At 50.5% G+C, this 21,324-nt stretch overlaps 2 protein-coding genes across 6 annotated transcripts in view; one reads left to right on the top strand and one right to left on the bottom strand.

The window, feature by feature from the left end:
- Positions 1-3,498, top strand: part of NDE1 (nudE neurodevelopment protein 1) — a 51,685-nt gene extending 48,187 nt beyond the window's left edge. For both annotated transcript variants that reach the window (XR_004045227.2, XR_009559207.1), the window contains one exon: positions 1,318-3,498. The gene's annotated coding sequence lies outside the window, so the exon portion shown is untranslated. The remainder of the gene's footprint in view (positions 1-1,317) is intronic.
- Positions 1-21,324, bottom strand: part of MYH11 (myosin heavy chain 11) — a 128,009-nt gene that overhangs the window by 13,058 nt on the left and 93,627 nt on the right. For all 4 annotated transcript variants that reach the window (XM_060285764.1, XM_030884047.2, XM_060285765.1 and 1 more), the window contains 16 exons: positions 18,585-18,778; positions 17,086-17,207; positions 16,893-16,962; positions 16,568-16,728; positions 15,084-15,192; positions 13,226-13,357; positions 12,928-13,134; positions 11,824-11,961; positions 10,636-10,759; positions 9,759-9,930; positions 8,032-8,244; positions 6,784-6,928; positions 3,615-3,821; positions 2,000-2,104; positions 1,759-1,911; positions 1,288-1,536 (listed from right to left, as the gene is read on the bottom strand). In XM_060285764.1, the coding sequence (XP_060141747.1) occupies positions 1,288-1,536; positions 1,759-1,911; positions 2,000-2,104; positions 3,615-3,821; positions 6,784-6,928; positions 8,032-8,244; positions 9,759-9,930; positions 10,636-10,759; positions 11,824-11,961; positions 12,928-13,134; positions 13,226-13,357; positions 15,084-15,192; positions 16,568-16,728; positions 16,893-16,962; positions 17,086-17,207; positions 18,585-18,778 (2,501 nt within the window). The remainder of the gene's footprint in view (positions 1-1,287; positions 1,537-1,758; positions 1,912-1,999; positions 2,105-3,614; positions 3,822-6,783; positions 6,929-8,031; positions 8,245-9,758; positions 9,931-10,635; positions 10,760-11,823; positions 11,962-12,927; positions 13,135-13,225; positions 13,358-15,083; positions 15,193-16,567; positions 16,729-16,892; positions 16,963-17,085; positions 17,208-18,584; positions 18,779-21,324) is intronic.

Genomic DNA, 21,324 nt, shown 5'->3' with positions numbered 1-21,324 from the left:
AGAATGTGCTGTGACCGAGGTCAGGGTGACATTTAATCCTCCCAGAGTCCAATTATTCTTTTGTTTCATGGCCACAGTCGCTCGCTCACAAGAGTAGCCTGTGAGCCGCGGTAGGGCAATGGTGAGTGGTGGATGGATCTGCACATAGTTCCCCCTCTGCCTGGAGAAGCAGTTCCAAGAACACACCATACTGACGTTAATCTCAGCTTTTGAAAGAGAGAGCAGTACACGCCGTAACATCCAAAACCCAGACTGCCAGAATTCCACAAAGACAGGCAAGTAACAGGGACTCCCAAACAGCAGTCAACACAAAAACTCTCCACTGTTTGCGACAGGAAAATAATAAAGCAGCCTCAGACCCTGGGCCAGGTAATGAGACCGCAGATTAGAAGCAATGAGGACAAGCTGTCAGCACAGGGAAGGGATGGTTGGTAGAAGAGGGAAGAATCCCAAAGTACAATCCCAAAACTGAATTTTGGAATAAATCCCAAGTCACTTGTAAACCAAATCATATTTACTAAATCTGAGTAACATATATTAAAAGTTGGTATTTCGGGGTTTGGGTCATACAGGTGTATGCATTTATCAGAACTCAGTGAGTGTATGCTTAAGATTTACACATTTCATTGTATGTATTCAAGGGAAGAAAAAATACTTTAAAAAATGAACCCTAGTTTTTATATGCAATGCTGAGGTATCAAGGGGAGATGTACAGATGTCTGTAATTTGCTTTGAAATGCATCCAAAAGATATAAATGACAGATGCAATACACCCTTATAAATAGTGTGTGATAAAGTCTGCGTGGTGAAGCATTAATGATTGAAGCCAGGTGGTGGTGTACAGGTGTTCACGGTATAGTGCTTTCCGCTTTGCTGTGTGCTCAAGACTCTCTGTGATGAAATGTTAGGGAACAGTGGTATTTCAAGGGTAGATCCTTTAAATTACTTGGAAATCTCAGCAGGCACTCAGTAAATACTCGCTTAGTAATAAAATCAGTAAACCTCGTTCCTTATCAGGGCTAGAGCCCAAGGCACGACTGGGTTTCTAGATGGCCCTTATGGTGGTGGGACCCAGAAAGTCACAGTCACTGAGGCTTTGCCACTCTCCTCCCTCTGACCAAGAAGCCCTAACTACTGTTTCACACAGAGCAGGCTAGGCTTCCATCGCATCCAGCAAAGCCTGGATGGGATGCTGACACACACGCAGCAACCACACTGGATACTTTGCAGACCCGGTTCCCCCCAGCCAGGGTCCATGAGCAGAGTGGAGGGCCCTCTAGCCCCTACCTGATCAAACTTCTTCTGCTTCTTTTCCAGGTTGGACACCAGTTGCCGCTGGTTGTCCAAATCAACGACCAGGTCGTCCAGCTCTTGCTGAAGCCTGTTCTTGGTCTTTTCCAGTTTGTCATAAGCAGCTGCCTTCTCTTCGTACTGCTGGGTGAGGCCTTCAATTTCCTTCTGGAACCTCTTCTTGCCCTCTTCCAGGGATTCCACGGTGCTGGCAAAGTCCTGCAGTTTCTTCTTCGAATCGGAGAGCTGAAATGGCAGTGTCCAGGGTGGGGTGAGAGGAGGGTGGTGAGGGATTCCCATCCCTGCGCCCCTGAGAAGCAAAGACCACCGACTCATTGAAGAAACGCAACAGCAGGGGGAGCCAGCGAGCCAATCAAAATGGCGCCACCATTCTACCACAATCACATCGGAGCCACTGATCTACCCTTAAGGGCTCAGGCCCAGAAACGCAAGGACATGCAGGGGCACCTGGATGTTCAGAGTGGAGATGTGGCGCTCCAGGTTCTGCTTGGCCTCCATCTCCTCATCCAGCTGGTCCTGTAGGCTGTTCTTCTCATCCTCCAGCTGGCGCAGCTTGGTGGACACATTGAGCTTCTGCCGGGTTTCTTCTTGAAGCAGCTCCTATGGAAATGACACATGGAAGTCTAGCGGCCCACCCCCAGGAAGGTCGTACCCCAGGTGCCTCTGGCTGATGTGGCACGATACCCACCTGGGTGTCCTGGAGCTGGGACCCAAGGGATGCCACGTCCTTGGCCAGTTTGATGGCCTTCCCCTCTGCCTCGTTGAGCAGCCCCGTGACACTCTCAACTTCATTCTGAGGGTGCCAAGAGACTGGTTAGTCGGAACCTCTAGAACAGGATCCTCATTAAGAGGAGCCCTTTGTACTCAGTGATAGGCCTTGGGGTATCCACTGCAAAATACCCATGAGCTAGGCGGCCTGGTCATGGTCGCTCCATGCCCCCCCAGGGAAGCACATCACGTACAAGTTGCAATCTCTGGCTGTAGACTCTGGTTCTAGGACCCTGTTAGAGCCCTGTTAGACTGTAGTTAGACTGTGCTGACTGGGCCCTGATCCCTCTAAATGGATCCTGGATCCTTGCCAAGGTTGGCAAAGATGAAGCAGCAGGTCTGAGGCTCCAGACACTGAACAATGTTCTGGGCTCACTCACTCCCTAAAGTGGGGGAAGGGACTGCAGGTGGCACTTCCACTTCCAGGGGTCCTGTCCCTACCACCCCTCTTCTTCACCCCTGCTCTTTGCCCTTTCACTGACCCTTGTGGCAAAACCAAAGACGCAGACACTAAAGGTAAAAGCCTTCTAACTTTCCTCTGCCTTTTACTCCAGGAGCTGGTATCTCTGAGCAAGTCCTTTCGGAGATACCTGCACACCATCTGTTCTCTTCCCATTTACAGTAAGGATGTAAATGATCTTGACTCCACTCCTTCAGGACGTTGCTTGTCTTAGGATAGCAAAACCCCTGTGCCCAACTGCATGTGGAAAAATTCATACTTAACGCTGCCCTGCACCCTCATCCCAGGCTCTAGGTGCATTAAATCTTTATCAGAGGTGGGGCCATATCCCACGAATGGCAGGTCAGGCCAAATGTCTATTCAAAGCTAATTAAGACCAAAGAAAACCAGACCATGTCATTCTTCAGCTTAAAACCCATCAGTGGTTTCCCATCACTCAGAGTAAAGACCAACATACATATAATGGGGCCTTGAAGGCCCTGTGTCCTCCGGCCACAACCTACCTCTCCAATCCTATTTTGTGCCACAGTTCCCCTTCCATTCGGCATCTAGCTCTACTGGCCTTACGTGATCTCTTCTAATTTCCCACTTGCTGCCGGGCCTTTACACATGCTGCTCCCTCTGCCTATAAGTAGATAGACTTCTTACCTGTCAGACTATACATCTTAGGGAAGCCTTTCCTGACCCCTCCTCCTGCAGCCCAGGCACCCATATTATTTACACTTATTGCATTATATGCCTCTGCTTTCCAGCATCATTTTACATTCATCTATGTGGTTATTAACGTCTTACCCTCCACTAGTCTGGAGTTCTCCTGGGGCAGGGACAGTGTCTGTCTGCTTCCTTGCTCTTGTATCTCAGGATTAAACATGGTGCCTGGCATACAGCAGGCACTCAATAAATACTCACTGAATGAGTGGAAGAGAGTTTTTAAACATTAAATTGAATAGGGCGACCATCTCTTCTCCCCAAGGAATGTAACTAGAGGAAACGGACTTGCTTTGCCACGAGAGAGGCTTTGTTACCCGGAAGAGCCTCATTCCTCAAGGGTCGGTCCCAGCGAAGCCTGCCTCACCTGCAGTTTGTGGACCTTGTCATTGAGCTCGGCCCGGGCCCGTTCCCCATCGCTGCACTTGGACTGCAGCTCCTGCAGCTGCACCTCCAGCTTCTTCTTCTTGTGCTCCACCTCCTGCTTGGCTTGGCTCAGGACACGCAGCTCTCCAGCCAGGTCTGCGTTCTCTTTCTCCAGCGCCTGCTTGTTCTTGTCCAGGTTGGCCTTGGCCTGGCCAGAGAGGCAGAGGGGAGGGAAGGTGTTACAGCCGTGGCTGAGTGAGCATTTAAGATAGGGACCTGTGCTGTCGGGGGTTCTTTCTCTTTCCTTTCCCCTCCCTCAGTAAGTCCAGGGACCTGTGCCCCCTGCCTCAGGGGAGGGACACGACACAGTGAAGAACACACAATCACCAGTAAGACTTTTTGGATTCCATTTTCCTAAAGCTCAGAGGTTGCAAACTGGCATCCCCTGGGCTGCATCAACCCTGCCATCCTGTCCTGTTTAATCCATGCAGTACCTTTTAACATTTTAATTAAGAAATACCACATAAAAATCTGGATTCCCAGCTTCTCTTTTTAAAAATCAAATGTTCTATTTCATGGCTAGGTGGTGGTTACACTAATGAATACATTTGTCAAAATTATTGAACTATACATTTAAAATTGGTGAATTTTGCTGCATATACCTCTGTAAGTCTGACTTTCAAAAAAACAAACTAAAGATCTGGAAACAGAGGTCTTGCCTTCCTCCAAGGTAACAGTCAGCTGGATCTACATAGCAGCCAGCCCTGTAAATAGGGCAATCACACTCCACTTGGCCCCAGTCCCCACCATTCCCTATTGTCCATCAGATTTATCATTGAATGTACACTGCCATTTCTGTGAAAGTTTAGAGAAAGTTATTTTATCTAACTAGCTCATGTAGGTGCATGAGTTTCTCCAAGAAAAAAAGTATTTTGGGAAAAAGCAGAAGAAGGGAGGAGCCTTCTCCCAGGGCTGTAGGGAGGAGGAAAGAAGCAAGAGAGAAGTGTGGGTCTCAAGAGCAGAGGAAGCAACAGTGGGCTCATCCTCAGCCCCAGGAAGGTGCTGTGCAGTGTCCAGGCAGCCTCAGAAGCCATTCCTCTGCTCCAGGTGTGACTAAGAGCTGCTGGGACCTCAGACAGGGACAAAGTGCCTCTTAGGGTAATAGTGCAGATTGATGAGCAAGGACCCTGGGGGACCTCACGGGATCTGGGCTCCCCAAAAACCTTTTTCCCAGAATGGTGGCAACGCTATACACATGTAAGGGGATTCAAGATAGGAATGATGTTACAACTTTTTCCCAACAATCTGAAAAGTTGCTAGAGGTCAAATAGTCCTCTTTTTCAACGCTCCTGAGATGGTGGACAGGCGTTCCCAGCCTCTTCTTTCTTATACAGGTCAGACGTGGATGCTGTCTGCTGGTGGCGTGAACAACTGAGTCTTTCCAAAGAGGCCAGGCTGTGAATCCGGTGTGTGGCTTCCAGCCCCTGCTCACCTCTGACAGCCACCTGGCTCGGTGCTGGTCAGTTACCTTTCCAGGCCCCACTCTTCCAAACACAGAGTAAGAGGGACACATACACCTTACCACTGTCTGGAGGCCTTACTATTCAGAAGGTGGGAAGAGCCCATTTGGGTTCAGATTCTATCACAATAAAAAATAACTTCTGAACATAAAAAAGGGAAGACAATTAAAAGGGGAAATACATGCTGTAGATAAAATTAGCAAGGGCTTATTTATCCAACACATATAAAGAACGGACAGAATGCTGAAGATTCATATTCAGACCCCATGTGACAAGTGACAAGGGGACATGAACAGGCGTCCTTTTCTCCATTTGGAGCATGAGGGGTGTTCAGTCTGGCACAGCACGTTTCAGCGTGGGGCCTGGAGATTTACATTTTAGCAAAGGTCATGAGTGAAATTAAATGAGTCAGTGTCCGTAAAACTTTGGAACAGTGGCATATAAACAGTGCCGTATGAGGGATTGCTGGCGTTATTTAAATGTACGGGAAAATTCTGAGATTCTGATAGAACCGGTCGTGAACCAGCTCATAGAAGAACATTTACTTTGATTGGCGATAGAAACAAATGCAAACTCCAACAATTTTTAGGTAACGCAACAGCCATTTAATCTAGAAAGTGCAGGGGGGAAGCCGTAGCTCTGAGGATGGTATAATTCAGACTCTTAGGGAAGCAACCTGGCAGGATGTCGTAAGCTAAAAAAATTCCCTCCTGGGAATGAAATACAAGGAAATTCTCCAAAGGGAGAGAAAGTTCCCGATATGAAGCATTCAGAGTAGAGCTATTTAACTGTCTCAAGTCCCATATACCCCAAGTAGCCAACCATGGGAGAAAGAAAGATTAGATCTAGCCATTCTCAAACTACACCTGCGGACTTCCCTGGTGGTGCACTGGTTAAGAATCTGCCTGCCAATGCAGGGGACACGTGTTGGAGCCCTGGTCCGGGAAGATCCCACATGCCATGGAGCAACTAAGCCCATGCACCGCAACTACTGAGCCTGCGCTCTACAGCCCGTAAGCCTAAAGCCCATGCTCTGCAACAAGAGAAGCCACCCTAATGAGAAGCCCGCGCACAGCAACGAGGAGAAGCCCCCGCTTGCCGCAACTAGAGAAAGCCCGCGCACAGCAACGAAAACCCAACACAGCGAAAATAAATAATTAAAAAAAAAAACTACAGCAGGGAGAGCTGTCTTGCTACTCAAATCAAATAATGATAGTCTTCTTCTGATCTGCAGAGAAATGAAGATGGCTAGAAGGTTCTCAGTGTTGTTAACTTCCCAGAAGTTGTGCTAAACTTTGCTTATCCATAAGAGCAGTGTATAGTATACCCTACCCTGGAGAGGCTAAGAAGTGGGTCCAGAGCCAGACTGCTTGGACGCTCGCTGACTAGCTGTGTGACCTCTAGGTGCTCTGGACCTCAGTTCCTTCATGTGTAAAATGAGCTTCATTGTACCTATCCCAGTGGGTGGTTGTAAAGATTAATCAGCAGAATATACAGTAAGCACTTAATAAATGCTGGCTGTCATCACTCTCATTCGAATTGTTGTAGCTTGTTATTGGTCTCAGTATAGACACTGATATGTAGTTATTTGAAGCTGTTGACATATTGTTCTTGATATTTTGTTGTCACAAAAAAAGCATCGCAACTCACCCTCTTGAACTGCTCCAGCTGCTCAGTGAGCTCCTCCACGGCCTGTGTGTGCTTCTGCCTCATCTCCTGCACCTGGGCCTCGTGGGACCGAGTCTCCTCGTCCAGGGCCTTCTTCAGCATCGACACCTCCTGCTCCCTCTTGGCCCTGGACAGGAAGAATACAGTGGCTGGCGGTGGAGGAGACAGCGGTTCACCTCAGACAGTACTGTGCAGAAGAACGAGCGCTCTCCCGGGTGACCTTGGGGGAGTCACCTAACCTCTCTGGACCTGGAATTTCCTCAAAACGAGGAGCATGCTACCTGCCCAGAATCTCCCAGGGCTGGCAAACAAATACACAAAATACAGCACATGATATTGTTGGAAGAATGCAAAGTGAATTGCAAACTGTACCGTAAATATTAACATTAGCTCTTATTTACTGAGCATGCACAATATGCCAGGCCCTGACCTAAGTTCATCTCATATAATATTCAGAGTGACCCTAAGAGGCAAGAATATCATCGTTTCTATTTTATAGATGAGGAAACTAAAGCTAAGAAAGTAAGCAGCTTGCCCAAGCTGTTGAAACCATTGTGCTAGGGCGAGAATTTGAACCCAAACAGTCTGACTCTGTGCCCATGCTCTGAGCCATTGCACTGGGCCAGTGGGAATGGAGAACATTGTGCTGGCTTCTAGGCCCAGGTAAGTGATGTAGCACAAAACCCAAAATGTGGGAAATAATTCTCCATGTTAGCGCTTGATACAGGGTGCACTCAAAGCACATTTGTGTATTTGTTGAATGAATAAGCGATCTAGTTTCACTAAAGTCAGGCAGTAACTTTCATTATCTGGCAGGTGACCCGTTCTTATGGTGGGTTTTGTTTTTGTGTTTTTTGGTTGTTGTTGGCTGTTAGCCTGCAGTGACTCTTTAATCAGAGACCAATCTAATAAATATTATTTTGAAAATTTAACACACACAGGAAAAGACAGGAATGAAATCCCCCAAAATGTTAACTGTGGTGGGACTGGGGGTGATGCTTTTGGTAATCTACTTTCCTACAGTTTTCAAATCATTCTCTAATTGAGTATATCCTCTGACTGTGATGCAAAATAAGATTAAAAGTAAGCATGCTTATATTAGTTAAAGCAAAATACAATCAGGCCGATAAACGTAGGGCCTGAGGAATCCCATGACCGAGGATCTGCTCGGGTTTGCCCCTCTCCACCGTCGCATCAGCGTGGCGGACCAGTGGGGCGGGGGCCCCTCACCTAAGCTCCTGTTGGGTGGCCGTGCTGTCTAGCGTGTCCTCCAGCTCCGTCTTCAGTGCTTCCAGCTCCTCCCCGAGGTCCCGCTTCTGCTTCTCAGCTTTGCTCCTCGCGGCCCGTTCTGAGTCCAGGTCCTCCTGGAGGTCTGAGATGTGACCCTCCAGCTCCCGGATCTTCTTCAGGGCGTTGTTCTTCTGAGCGATTTCATCATCAAGCCTGCCGGGGACGGATCCCCAGAATTAAGACCCTGGGGTCCTGAGCCCCCTGCTATCCATCCCACAATGTGGCCAAAAATGGCTTTATGGAACCAGCCATTTGGGTTCCATACATATCAAAACATGTTTCGCTCATGTCCCGAGACACAGCAGACCACTTCTTGCCATGCTAGACGGATTGGAGGCTTATGGAGAAACGTGGTTTCCAAGGGCTGATGTAAAAAACAGGTCATGCTGCACGTGTGCGTGCGTGCGTGTGTGTGTGTGTGTGTGTGTGTGAGCGAGAGAGAGAGAGAGAGAGAGAGAGAGAGAGAGAGAGAGAGAGAGGCAGAGACAGAGAGATATAGACAATACAACGCGCTGTCCCAGACTAGCAAGGTGCCTTGTCTACATTAGGAGCCTAATAGATGCTTTCTGAATGTTAGACAATTATTCCTCCCTGGCAACTACTGGTTTATTCTTTCTTCCATCTGCTCAGTGTCTGAGTTCTGCTACATGCAAAGCTCTTAGCCAGGCACTGCTTGGGGGTGGGGCGGGGGGGATTTTAAAACCGGGGGAGGCAGTGACTGGGGGTCAGTGTGGGACATGGGGAGCCTTGTCTGAATGGCACGGAAGGGAGCTCCCTCCTGACCACTGTGGAGCTGCCTCTGGTTTTGCCCACGATGGATGGAAAGGGACCCTCAGGAGGGAAGGCACGAGGTGGCCCATCACCCTCGCACTGTCACATGGCACAAACGGGCTGAGAGAGAGCTGGCCAGGGGATCAGAGAATGGATCCCAGCCTGTCTCTCAAAAGCTGGGTGACTGTCACATGTCCCTTTACCTCCCCTGGCTCAGCTTCCTCCTCAGTGAACGGAGGTAACAGCTACATACCTGGCCAAGTGTCTGCAAAGACACTGCTTGAGCAGAACTTAGCGTACGGCGAGCAGGCTAATACCCATTAGTTGTTGCTGCTGTAATACCCCCGGGGGGAAGCCGTTAGAGTGAATCCAGCTCAGAGCTGGGAGAAGGGGGCACAGAGGAAAGGGTGTGGGACACACCTCAGGGGACGGGCAGACTCTGAGGACTGCTGCACGCTGTGCGTGGGACAAGAAGGAGGGTAAAAGATAGGGAGGAGACACATTCGCAAAAAGAAGGACCTCAGAAGGAGGGGGCGGGGGACAGGAGGGTCCTCTCAGCCTCAGACCCGTGGTGTTTGCGGTGCCAACAGAACAGACTCCGTGCACAACCAGAAATCCAGAGCTGGGGTATAGACTACAAAGGCTGGGCACCCAAGAGGCAGACACAGTGGGAGAAGAGAGGATGAGTTTGGAGGGAAGAGAAGAAATTCAAAGGCAAAGTTCTGAAGGTGCCAGCAGGACTGAGAGGCACCCGGGAGGCCTGGCCTGGACCACCTAGCATGAGATGGAGGCCTGCCTGGAGGAGGAGGAGGAAGACCGAGGCCCCCCCCACCGCCGATCGGCAGTGGCCCTCAGGGCACCAGCACACACTGGACCTGCCCCGCCAGCCTCGCTACCTGCCCAAGGCTGCCTGCAGCTCCTCCTCCTTCTTGGCCAGCTGCATCTTGAGCTCAGCGATCTGCGCCTGCAGGTCGGCTATCTGCTCGTGGAAGTCGCTGGCCTCGCCCTCCAGCTTCCTCTTCAGCTTCTCCAGCTCCTGCCGGCTCTTCTCCTCCTTCTTCAGCCGCACTACAACAAAGACAGGGCCCCTCAGGAGGTGGACACTACCAGAGAGACCCCTGGAGGACGAGCCTTTCTGCTCAGGCATTTCACATGGAGGAAATTCACACTCACACATCCCCCCCACTGGTAACTGTCCCGCCGGCACCACTGTCTTGTGGAAGGAAAGTCAGTCCTGGTGACAAGCACCTTCTGGAATTAACGTGTGTGTTCACTAAGGGTGAGCAGGCAGCTGGATAGGGTTGTCCCCTTTCTGCAATAATCTTCCATTCTCAAATTTCCTGTCTGATATTCCTACTTTTAAAATGTCCACTCAAAACATCACTGGGGGACTTCCCTGGTGGCATGGCGGTTAAGAATCCGCCTGCCAATGCAGGGGACACGGGTTCGAGCCCTGGTCCGGGAAGATCCCACATGCCGCTGAGCAACTAAGCCCGTGCGCCACAACTACTGAGCCTGCGCTCTAGAGCCTGCGAGCCACAACTACTGAGCCCGCACGCCACAACTACTGAAGCCCGCGTGCCTAGAGCCCATGCTCCACAACAAGAGAAGCCACCACAATGAGAAGCCCGTGCACCACAACGAAGAGTAGCCTCCACTCGCCACAACTAGAGAAAGCCTGCACGCAGCAACGAAGACCCAATGCAGCCATAAATAAATATATATATAATTTTTAAAAAAACAAAAAAAAATATCACTGGGTAGCCGTTTTACCTTCCAGTTCTGAAATCATAGATTCATGCTTATTTTTCAGCTTGGTAAGATTCTTGGCTTTTTCTTCCTCTTCTGCAAGATTTGTTGTTAAGTCACTAATCCTCTCTTCAAGGAGTTTTCGCTCCTTTGGGGGGAAAGAAAAAGAAATATCATTCATTTTTTCCTTTTCTCCAGGGTCTACATTTCACTGTTAGTAATTTCCAGATAAACAGTTGAAAGGAAAGCCCACATTATAACCAAATGCAACCTAGAGTTTTCAATGGGGAAAGAGAAGTTCCTTAACAATAATAATTTCCAAAGATTGACTACTCCTCATCTCAGGCCCCTCCACCCCTCAACTTCATGTCCCAGCCAGGGGGCCCCTCTTTCCTTTCCTACCACAGGCCAGCTCCTCCCAGCCTCAGGGCTCTTGCACAGACGGGACCATCTGCCTGGGATGTGCCTCCACCCCCTCTCCTTCTAACTGCTTCTCACTATTCAGTCCACTTAAATGTCACTTCCTCCAGGAAGCCTCCCCTGAATCCCACCCCCCATCCCCTAGTGCTCTGGTCTTATAAGATGGTGAACACCTCCTTCAGAGTCCTGATCACAACGGCAATTAACGTTTGTGTGTATGATTATCTACTTGCTGCCTCACTAGGATATAAGCCCTACGAGGACAGGGTCCTCCTCCACAGTGCGTGCCCTGCACCTGACACGGACTGGCTCGCAGTCGGTGCCCAGCTCAAAGGACTAAAGGTAGTCCGCCTCAGTGGGGCTGCTTAGTGGTTACTGACTAGGGTGACCTAGTCATCCTGGTTTACACTGGGACATTTCCGTCTTAGGGGCTGAAAGTCCCGCATCCCAGAAACCCTTCAGTCCCAGGACAGCTGGTTCCCCTATTACCAACTGCAAATGGACGGTGAGAATGTGAGAGGGGCCCCTGAATCCCAGGCACATTGCCCTCCCACCCTTGTACAACTTGGGGGTTCCATCGGTCGTGGTGTTTCTGAGACTTGAAACACATGGTGGGACCCCATCCATGGCACACCTGCATCCAGACGGCAGTCACAAGGCCGCCACGTCAATGCTGGACGTAACTACTTGCTCAGCCTTCAATACCTTGTCTCTGACTAAAAAGGGAAGGCATCTGGAGTCCTCAGCCCTCACGAGCCTGTCATCTTAACAAAGACGCTCAACCCCACTCACTTTTGACAGTTTATTGTTCTGATCATCCATGACCAGAATATCATCCTCCAGTTTCTTGATCTTGGCCTCAGCCGTGACCTTCTCAAGTTGTAGCTTCTGCCTGGCAGCTTCCTCTTCCTCCAGCTGTTCTTCCAGGTCCTTTGTGGGGGAAGGAAAAGAATCACAGCCTTGCTTAAAACAAAGTCACTCTCCCGGAGCTCTGGGGACTCATGGATACAGAGGCTTAGCCTGATGGCCCCTGTAGTGCTCTGCCATCTCCTTTCATCACAAAGAAAAGGTTTGGGTAAGCCACTTTTCTTTGTGGAGCCTCAGTCTCCTCCTCTGTAAAATGGGGATAGTAGATACCATGGTGGTTTAAAAATATGTCCATAAATTCTTTGATACTCTTCCCTTCAAGAGGTGGAGCCTAATTCTCCTCCCCTTGAGTGTCAGCTGGACTTAGTGACTTGCTTCTAACAAATAATATCAAGAGGAAGTGATGGAGTGTATAAGTCAGAGATTAGGCTATAAAAGGCTTTGCACCTTCCTCCCTGTTGTCTCTTCATTCACTCCATCTGGGGAAAGCCAGCCGCCACGTTGTGAGGGCACTCAAGCAGCCCTATGGAGAAGCCCACATAGTGAGGAACGGAGGCCTCCTGCCTACAGTCGTGTGAGTGAGCCATGTGCAAGTGAGTCCTCCAGCCCCAGTCCAGCCTTCAGATGCTGCAGCCCAGGCTGACATCCTGACTGCAACCTTGTACGGGGCTCTAAGCCAGAATCACCCAGCTAAGCCACTCTCAAGAGTTACGACGGTGTGAGATAAATGTTTGTTATTTCCAAGCTGCTAAGTTTTGGGGTGTTTTGGTTCTGCAACAATAGCTTACTGATACAATTACCCCTCATCCAGGGTTGCTACTAGGAAGAAAGGTGTTTGCACATGAAAGGCAGGGCAGTAGAACTGAGCAGCTTCCAAGGAGACCTGTGTGGGCAGATGGCGGTTTCTCTCCGAGCCTTAGTCTCTTTCTCTGTCCAAAGGGGACATACAACGTCAGATGCACCTCACAGGCCTGCCGTGAGGGTCAAGGGATTTCGTACCCACCGAGGGCTGCCCCTGCAGTGCCTTACCAGCATCTGCTGGGCCATCTTCTTCCGTTCTGCCTGCAGCTGCTGGCCCCTGTCTTCCTCCTCCTCCAGGCGGGCCTCCATCTCATGCAGGATCTCCTCCAGCTCCTGCTTCTTGGCTGCCAGCCGGACCCGCATCTCCTCGGCCTCCGCGTACAGCTCCGTCTCTGCCTGCAGCTGCTCCTGAAGCAGGTTCTTCTCCTCAGTCAGCTGCATGCAGAGGGTGGGGAGACGGCCCGTGAGCCCCACAGGAGCAGGCGTCCTGCCCTCCACAGCCCCAGCCAGGCTCCTGGCCCGGTACCTGCGCGTGTCTCTGCCCCAGCTCCTTGAGCTCGCTTTCTGCCTTCTGCTGCCGCTCCTTGGTCTTCTGCAGCTCATCCTCCTTGGCCTGCATCTCCTCCTCCTGCCTCGTCACCTGCAGCAGGGGCTTCACCTGCACACAGAGGGTCAGCCCGTCACTTGCTTTCGTGGCACAAGGGAAACACTCTCATAATAAATAAATCAGTGGTTCTCAGCGAAGGACAATTTTACCCCACTCTCAGATCCTAACGGGATATTTGGAAATTTCTGGGGACACTTTTAGCTGTCACAACTGGGGTGGGGAATGCTACTGGCATCTAGTGGATATAGACCAGGGGTGCTGCCCAACATTCTAGAATGCTCAGGACAGCCCCCCCCCGACACAGAATTATCCATCCCAAGATATCAGCAGTGCTGAGATTGAAAAATCCTAAATTAGAGCAATGGGAAAAGGTGCAAAGTGAAAGGAGACAGTCTCCCCTCCCCCCATTTAGTCCCATCCTGAGAGAGAACTGCTGCCGACAAACTGATATGTTTCCCTCCAGAGAGAAAAGGAAAGAAAAATCCCCTACATCCGAACTCCCATTCTCAGCATTGTCCTACACATGAAAAAAAAAAAATACCTGAGATCACGCTGCCCAGTGTTACATGCTGCTTTTTTTTTTTGGCTGCGCTGTACGGCTTGTGGGATCTTAGTTCACCCACCAGGGATTGAACCCAGGTGCCTGGCAGTGAAAGCGTGGAGTCCTAACCACTAGACCGCCAGGGAATTCCCTACTTGCTGCTCTGATTACTAAAAGCTATAAGATAATTATCACCCCATGCTGTCCCATCAGCTTTACAACTTGACGTTTAGATAACCATCATTTTTAATGGTTGAAAAATATCCCATTGATGGATGAGCTGGTGTGAGTCAGTCTGCCAGGGCTGGGCACGGAAATTTTGCTCTTGAAAATGAATGCCCTTCATTCTTGATTTTCTTTATTTCAGATGGTTTTCTGAGAAGAGTTTTCTAGAAGTTGGGTCAGTGGGGATGAACATTTCCAAAAGCAGCTTCCCCTCACTGCTCTTCACCAAGCTGACTCCTAACTCCTGTGTTCAAGCCCTGACTGGGACTAGGGGAGCCCCTGTCAGACACACTGTGGCTTCCTTCCTGCGATGACCCCAGTCTGCCATGGGCATTGGTTCCTGTGCTGACCCCATCTGCTTCCCCACTTGACTAGAATATTCATGAGGCCAGGGCACCCCTAGCACCTTGCATGTGTCTGGTGCACAGTAGTTCCTCAATACATACTTGCTCAGTGCCCATTTACACACTCAAGGGCACCAAAGAGAAAGTCATGTCTGTCCCTACAGAGAAGTCTTTGCACGACTGGCTCATGACAGCCAGTGATGCTGCAAGACCAAGTTGTACCCAGAGAAACAAACAATGGATATACACAACAAGCTGGATGGAGGGATCTCCAGGGAATGATGCTTCGTGACAAAAGCCCATCTCAAAAGGTGACATACTGAAGGACCCCGTTTATATAACATCCTTGAGATGACAAAATTATAGAAATGGAGAACAGATTCGTGCTTGCTGGGGCTATGGAGTGAAGTGGGTAGGGCTCTAAAGGCGCAATAGGCGATCCTCGCGGTGACTGAAAGGCTCTGCATCTGGGTTAAGGTCATGGCTGTAACCCATGTGCCAAAGAGGGGGCCTTTCTCAGGCCCGGAGAATCGCCAAAGGGCAAGGTTTGGTTTCGAGCCCTCAGTTGCACACCTGCTGTCAATCACCTCCAGTTCCACATGGACAGCGTCCAAGTGAAGACCAAGGACTGGGAGGGGGGTGGGGGGTGGGAGAAGGAGGCACTCACTTTGGTGAAGAGCCGCCACCACTGCCAGTTCCGCAGCTTGAGGTAGGCAGCGCAGTTCCTCTGAATCACCTTCATGGCCGTCAGCTGCTGCTGCCTCTTGGCAAAAGCCCTGGGGAGAGGGAAGGGGAGCTGTGAGAAGACCTGCTTGGCTCCACACACACCTCACTGTGTTGTCACGGCATCCCGCCCCGCGGCATCCCGAAGGCAGGGTGCTTCTCTTTGGCCTGTGATTTAGTGACTTGTACAAGGATGTCCCCCATTCTCTCCAGCCCAGATTCTCCAGGAAGCTCTGAGCATCAGCAAAAGTATACCATCTGGAGGCCAGAGCCTTTCTCAGTGGACAAGGAAGACCCAAGGCTCACAAAATGCCCTGGGTTCAGATCTGTGGTCCTGACAACACCTAGGAAACTGATCTATGCTACACCATTCCTAAGGGGTGTCCTCCACCCTCCGCTGTGCCACATCTTCCCCAAAGCTGAGTGTCTGACAAACCTATCCTTTCCTCAGATAATTTAAAATCCCAGACCTGACACAGAACCAGCACTCTTCCTACTTAAGGGCTACTGGGTTTGAGAAACCACAGAACAGTGAGCACCATCCTCTCGCCTCTGTGTGGCTGCCATTGCGGCTGCCATCTTGGATGTGGGTGAATTTGAAGAATAAAATTGCCCCAGTTAGTCTGGAGGTGGGAGGGGTGGCAACAGAGAATTTAGTTATGAAAGTTAACAGTTTAGGTCTGTCCCTGGACCAAGAGCTCCCCAGATCTGGCCTTGACCATCCTGGGTCTACTTGACAATGAATCAGCTTGACACAGTCAGGGCTCTGCAGATGAGTGCATGGTCCGTACCTCCTGAAGACATATGCCCTGGACAAGAGCTACTCTGCCAGCCCCTGTGTCCTGTTTGGGGTGTGAGTTTCATGGAGGAACTGCAGCCCTCACCCAGCCCCCAGGATTCCCAAAACAGGGGGCATCAGGCCTTCTAAGACTTTGCCTTATGAGTCCCACTTGGACATAGGGGTATAGACACAAATACTCTTTCCTCAGACACTTTATCATATTCTCACATTTCTGAAATGATAGCCAGCCACTGTTCTCAACCCTTTTCATGCAGTATTTCATTGACCCCTCATTAAAAGAAGTTTATGAGGCAGGAATGATTATGTTCATTTTCCTGAGGCTCAGAGGTAGAGTAACCTTCCCAAGGTTCTTCAGCAAATAAGTAGGGGAGCCAGGGTGAGAACCCACGTCTAACTCTCCAGAGCCCATGGTCTTAACTCCTTCCTGCCCTGCCCTTATAACTAGTGCATATATTTAAAGTGGTAGCATTTCTCTCCCCCAAGAAAAGGCTGCCATTCAATCAATGATGCATCTTAGAGCAGTGGCCTCTTAGAATCAGAAAATCAGAACATGAGGCCAGAAAGCCCCCGAAATTTTGTATTTCTGGTCTGTGTTTGCAGGGAGGCGATAGCGCGTGGGTCTTTACTTTCTGGCCAGGTAGCCGCGACACATCGCCTGGAAAGCCATGATGACGTCGGTGATCTTTAAGTCCCGCTCCTCTTCTAGGTGGGCCAGGACGCCAGTTCGGAAGAAGATTTTGCTCTGCCCAATCCTGTACAAGTTGGGGTCGAGTTCTAGGGCTTTGATCTGCAGAAGGAAGGAGGATGAGAGTTCCCGTTCTCAGCTATGCCACTTGGCCAGGGGTTAAGTGTGTTTAAGGAGGGTCCCACCCGGAGCAGCTGCGGGAAGTACCGCCAGAGGCCGGGAGGTCTGCAGTTGGATATTTGGGGTGGGGCTGGGGCTGGGCTCACCATCAGAATGCAGGCCTGCTTCCCGTCCATGAAGCCTTTGGGAATGGCGTTTGCGGCCAGGATCTCATAGCTTGAGACATAGGGCAGGAGTCACCAACCGAGTGAATCTCTGTCATCCGTCTGTCCCTCCACCCAGCCTGCTCACCCCCGTCCCACCCGCTGCCCCACCCGTGCCTGGCCCCAGTGGGCTCACCGTTGGCGGAACTCCTGGAAGACGATCCTGTTAGGGAATCCCTGGCGGCAGATTCGGATGCCTTCCAAGACCCCGTTGCACCGCAGCTGCTCCAGCACCAGAAAGGCGTCCAGCTTTCCGGACTGCAAAGACGCAAAGGGCAGTGGGCCGCCGGGGCCGCGGGGAGCAGCAAGCCCCAAATCTCAGGCCTGGTGACCCACCTCGCCAGGCCATGGGGGATCACGGGGCACCAGGTGAGAGCTCAGCTGAGGGTTCTGGTGCCACCTCTCGTACTTGGTGGCACTAGCATCACCTGGGGCTTCCTCCTCGTCACTTCTCCCTCCCTCACTTCCTGTCCATCACCAGTTCTATGACTCCTACCTCCCAAATATCTCCCCATCTACACACTTCTCTCCACTACCATTGTCACTGCCATCTACTCACCCCCATCTTCTCCTGTCCCAATGATCACAACAGCTTCATACTATCTTCCCACCCTGTCCTGACTCTCTTATCCCCTTATTTGGTTTCTAAAATGTGAATCTGATCATGACTACCCCTGCTTTTAAAAGCCCCCGATGGCATCCTACAGAAGGAAGGCCAAGCTCTGGTCCACCCACAGGAACTCCACAATCTAGCCCCACCCACAGTTCCAGCCTCAGCTCTTCCCAATCCCTGCCTCACACCATCACACGTCAACACAAAATGACCCACCTAGCGTTTCCTTGCCCAGACCCTTCATTTCTCACCTCCACGCTTTTGCTTATTCTGGTCCCTCTGCCTAGGGTGCCGTTCCCACGCTGCTCTCAGCATCACCAACTTCCCATTCTCTAAGAAGCTTTCTCGGAGCCCCCAGTCTCAAGTGGGAGCCCCAGCTCTTTGGTGTTCTCGTAATTTACCCAGATAACATCATGGGTGTCAGCTGTCTACCTCTCCCACAACCTCAGCAATACTGACATCTTGGGCTGGATAATTCTCTGTGGTGGGGGACTGCCCTGCACACTGAAGGATGTTCAGCAGCATCCCCGGCTTCTATGCACTGGATGCCAGTAACTGCCCCCTCCCCGTTAAAAATGTCTCCGGACGTGGCCAAATCTCCCCTGCAGCGGAGGGAGGGCACACAATTGCCCCCAGCTAAAGCACCCCTGCCCTAGATTATAAGAAACCTTCAGGCAAGGACAATAATTTATCCAGCACCGTATCCCCAGCTCCTGGCACAAGTGGAGCTCAGTAATTATTAGCTGGAATAATGGACAAATGAGTGATCTGATACCCTGTGCAGCCACTCCAGGGCTCAAGGTCCCCGGGGTGCATTCTCCTTTCCTCCCTTGCCTTCTTTTGCCTCCAGGCTGGGAAATGAGCACCTCTTACCCATGTCAGATGGAGCCCTCGGGGTGGTGGGGTGGTGGTCAAGATTTCCTCCAGCCCGTGTACCCCGGTCTGCCTTCCCTTTCCCCACAGACCCTGATGATGTCCTGGGGGGACCTTCTGACCCCCCAAGAGCCGGGTGGTAGCCTCACCCTCTTCTCATGGTTGGGGATGATGCAGCGCACGAAGTTGGGGGTGGTATTGCGCAGCGTGGTCATCAGCTTCCCCAGCTGCTCCTTGTAGAGCTGCCCCACGGTGCGGAACATGCCCTTCTTGGTCTTGGAGGTGCTGGGCAGCGAGCTCTCCGTCATCTTGGCCATCTGGTCCAGGCCCACGATGCGGTCCACTGTGGGCACATGAAGGGTGATGTCAGCCCACCCAGGGAACCTGAACCTCCACAGCAGGCCAGGGGACCAGCCTGGAAGGTTGAGACCTCAGGTCCCCTGCTCCCTTGTGGGCACCATTCCCCATTCTTTCCTCTGCCAGCCAACACCTTCCCTCTAGAGGCAGGTAAATGGAGGCACAGGGGCCTTTGCTTTCCAAGTACTATATTATCTATTTCTGAAACCCCGAGAGCTCCTAAGTGACAGAAAGAACAAATTCTCTCTGACATTGTCACAGAGACGTGGGAGTAAATCCTGCTTTTGCCACTGCCTTGGCCTAGCGTCATTTTGTGCCTCAGTTTCTCCTTCTATGAAATGGAGTTGATGACAGCATCTACCTCCCAGGGCAGGAATAAGCGAATAAGGCATGCGAAGTGCTTACTTCCCTGCCTGCCTTCAATCCTTCATCCACCAACAAATATTTATTGAGAGCCTACTGTGTGTCAGGCCCTGGGCATACAGACGTGAACAAAACACAGACCCTGTGTCCCCCTGACCCCAGCTCATATCCTATGGATATTCTAATGGAAGGAGAAGACAATGATCACACATGTAGGTTTATAATATTTTGGGTGGTGAAGGTGTGCTTAGAAAGATAAAGCAGGGTTAAGGTGGGTTGGGAGTGATGGAGGTGATCTCTTAGCATGATGGGGGTGTCTCTCTGATAAACTGATATTTTTGAGTAGAGACCAGAAAGTAGTCAGGCAGATATCAAGAGAAGGAATATTCTGGGTAGAAGGCATAGCAAACACTCCAACATAGGAATCTGGCACTTTGGTAAGGGCTCAACAAAGCAACAAAGAGTGGGTGGTGGTATTATTATCATTATTACTACTATCATCACCACCAAGACTCTTTTTCTTTCAGAATGGAATGAGAGACTCCTACTGGCCCAGCAGGTGCTGCACATACCAAGCCCAATCCTGACATTGCTATAAATTTCCCTCAAAGCACAGCTTTTGCTGTATCCCACAAATTTTAATAAGTAGTGTTTTCATTTTCATTTGGTTCAACATTTTAAAATTTCCCTTGAGAAAATTAACAAATGACAACACACTTCTAAATAACACATGGGTCAAAGAAATTTGTTCTTTGACCCACTGTATTATTTAGAAGTGTGTTGTTTAACCTCCACATATTTTCAGATTTTTCAGTTATCTTTCTTTTTTTTTTTTTTTTGCGGTACGCGGGCCTCTCACTGTTGTGGCCTCTCCCGTGTGGAGCACGGGCTCTGGATGCGCAGGCTCAGCGGCCATGGCTCATGGGCCCAGCCGCTCCGTGGCATGTGGGATCCTCCCAGACTGGGGCATGAACCCATGTCCCCTGCATCGGCAGGCGGACTCTCAACCACTGCGCCACCAGGGAAGCCCTCTTTCTGTTATTTCTAGTTCAAGTCCACTGTGGTCTAAGAGCAGACATTATATGATTTCTATTCTTTTCAATTCGTTAAGGTGTGTTTTAGGGTCCAGAGTGTGGTCCATCTTGGTGAATGTTCCACATGAGCTTGAGAAGAACATGTGTTCTGCTGTTGGACAACACAGACTACAGGTATAGTCAATCATATCCAGTTGGTTGATGTGTTGTGGGGTTCAACCCCACTGGCATTAGACCCCACCATTTCTGCTCCTTGTGCTCAACTAGGCTTCATGTAATAATGTCTTTGTTTGTCTGCCTCTCCCACAAGACTGTGGCTCCTTGAAGGAAGGACTTGCTGAGTTCATCATGAGTCCTAGGTGTGAGGTATGACCCAGGTTGAGATGCTGTTACCCCATCCCAGGGCCTTGACACCCAGGAAATGTTGGCAGAACTGAACCCCATGCCTAAAGCAAGGGCAGCCAGTCCTGTAGGCCCTAGGCCCACAGGCTGTGTGTCAAGAGTGAAATCTGCTGTGGGCACCGAGGTCCAGGGACAAAAGCAGTAAAGCCCACCACCCCTAATAGTCATTGCAGCAGCCGATATATACTAAGTCCCTACTATGGGCCAGCAGATGCTAAGTACTTCACCTGGATGATCTATTCTCTAATTCTTAAAGGGAACCGAAGTGTGGTCCCCAAACCAGCAGCATCAGCACCACCCAGGAACTTGTTAGAAGTGCAAATTCTCAGGCCCCATCCCCGTGAGGAGGCCCAGCGATCATCTGAGTTTTAACAAGCCTTCCAGGAGATCCTGATCCACGGTCAAGCTTGGCCCCACTGATCTCATTTCACCCTCACAATAATCTTAGGGGAGGTAGGGGATTTTTTTTTTTTTCTGGCTTTAGCAATGAGGACAGGGAAGCTTAAGGAAGTCAAGTGACTTGTCCAAGATCACACAGCTCGTACATGGCAGAGAAGAGAATTCAGTTAAGCCTTTCTGACTCCAGAGGGGCCTTCTGACCCAACATACCTTCTAGGATATTTCCTCCATCAGTGCCTGAGCCCTGACTCAGGACCTTCTCCCTGGGGTCCAGGCGTAGGGTTGAGGGCCTCAGGAATTTGTTGAATGTGTCAGTCAGACATCATTAGCACCT

This window comes from Globicephala melas, chromosome 15 (genome assembly GCF_963455315.2).
Source record: "Globicephala melas chromosome 15, mGloMel1.2, whole genome shotgun sequence".
NCBI lineage: Eukaryota > Metazoa > Chordata > Mammalia > Artiodactyla > Delphinidae > Globicephala > Globicephala melas.
This window is presented reverse-complemented; position numbering and strand designations above follow the sequence as displayed.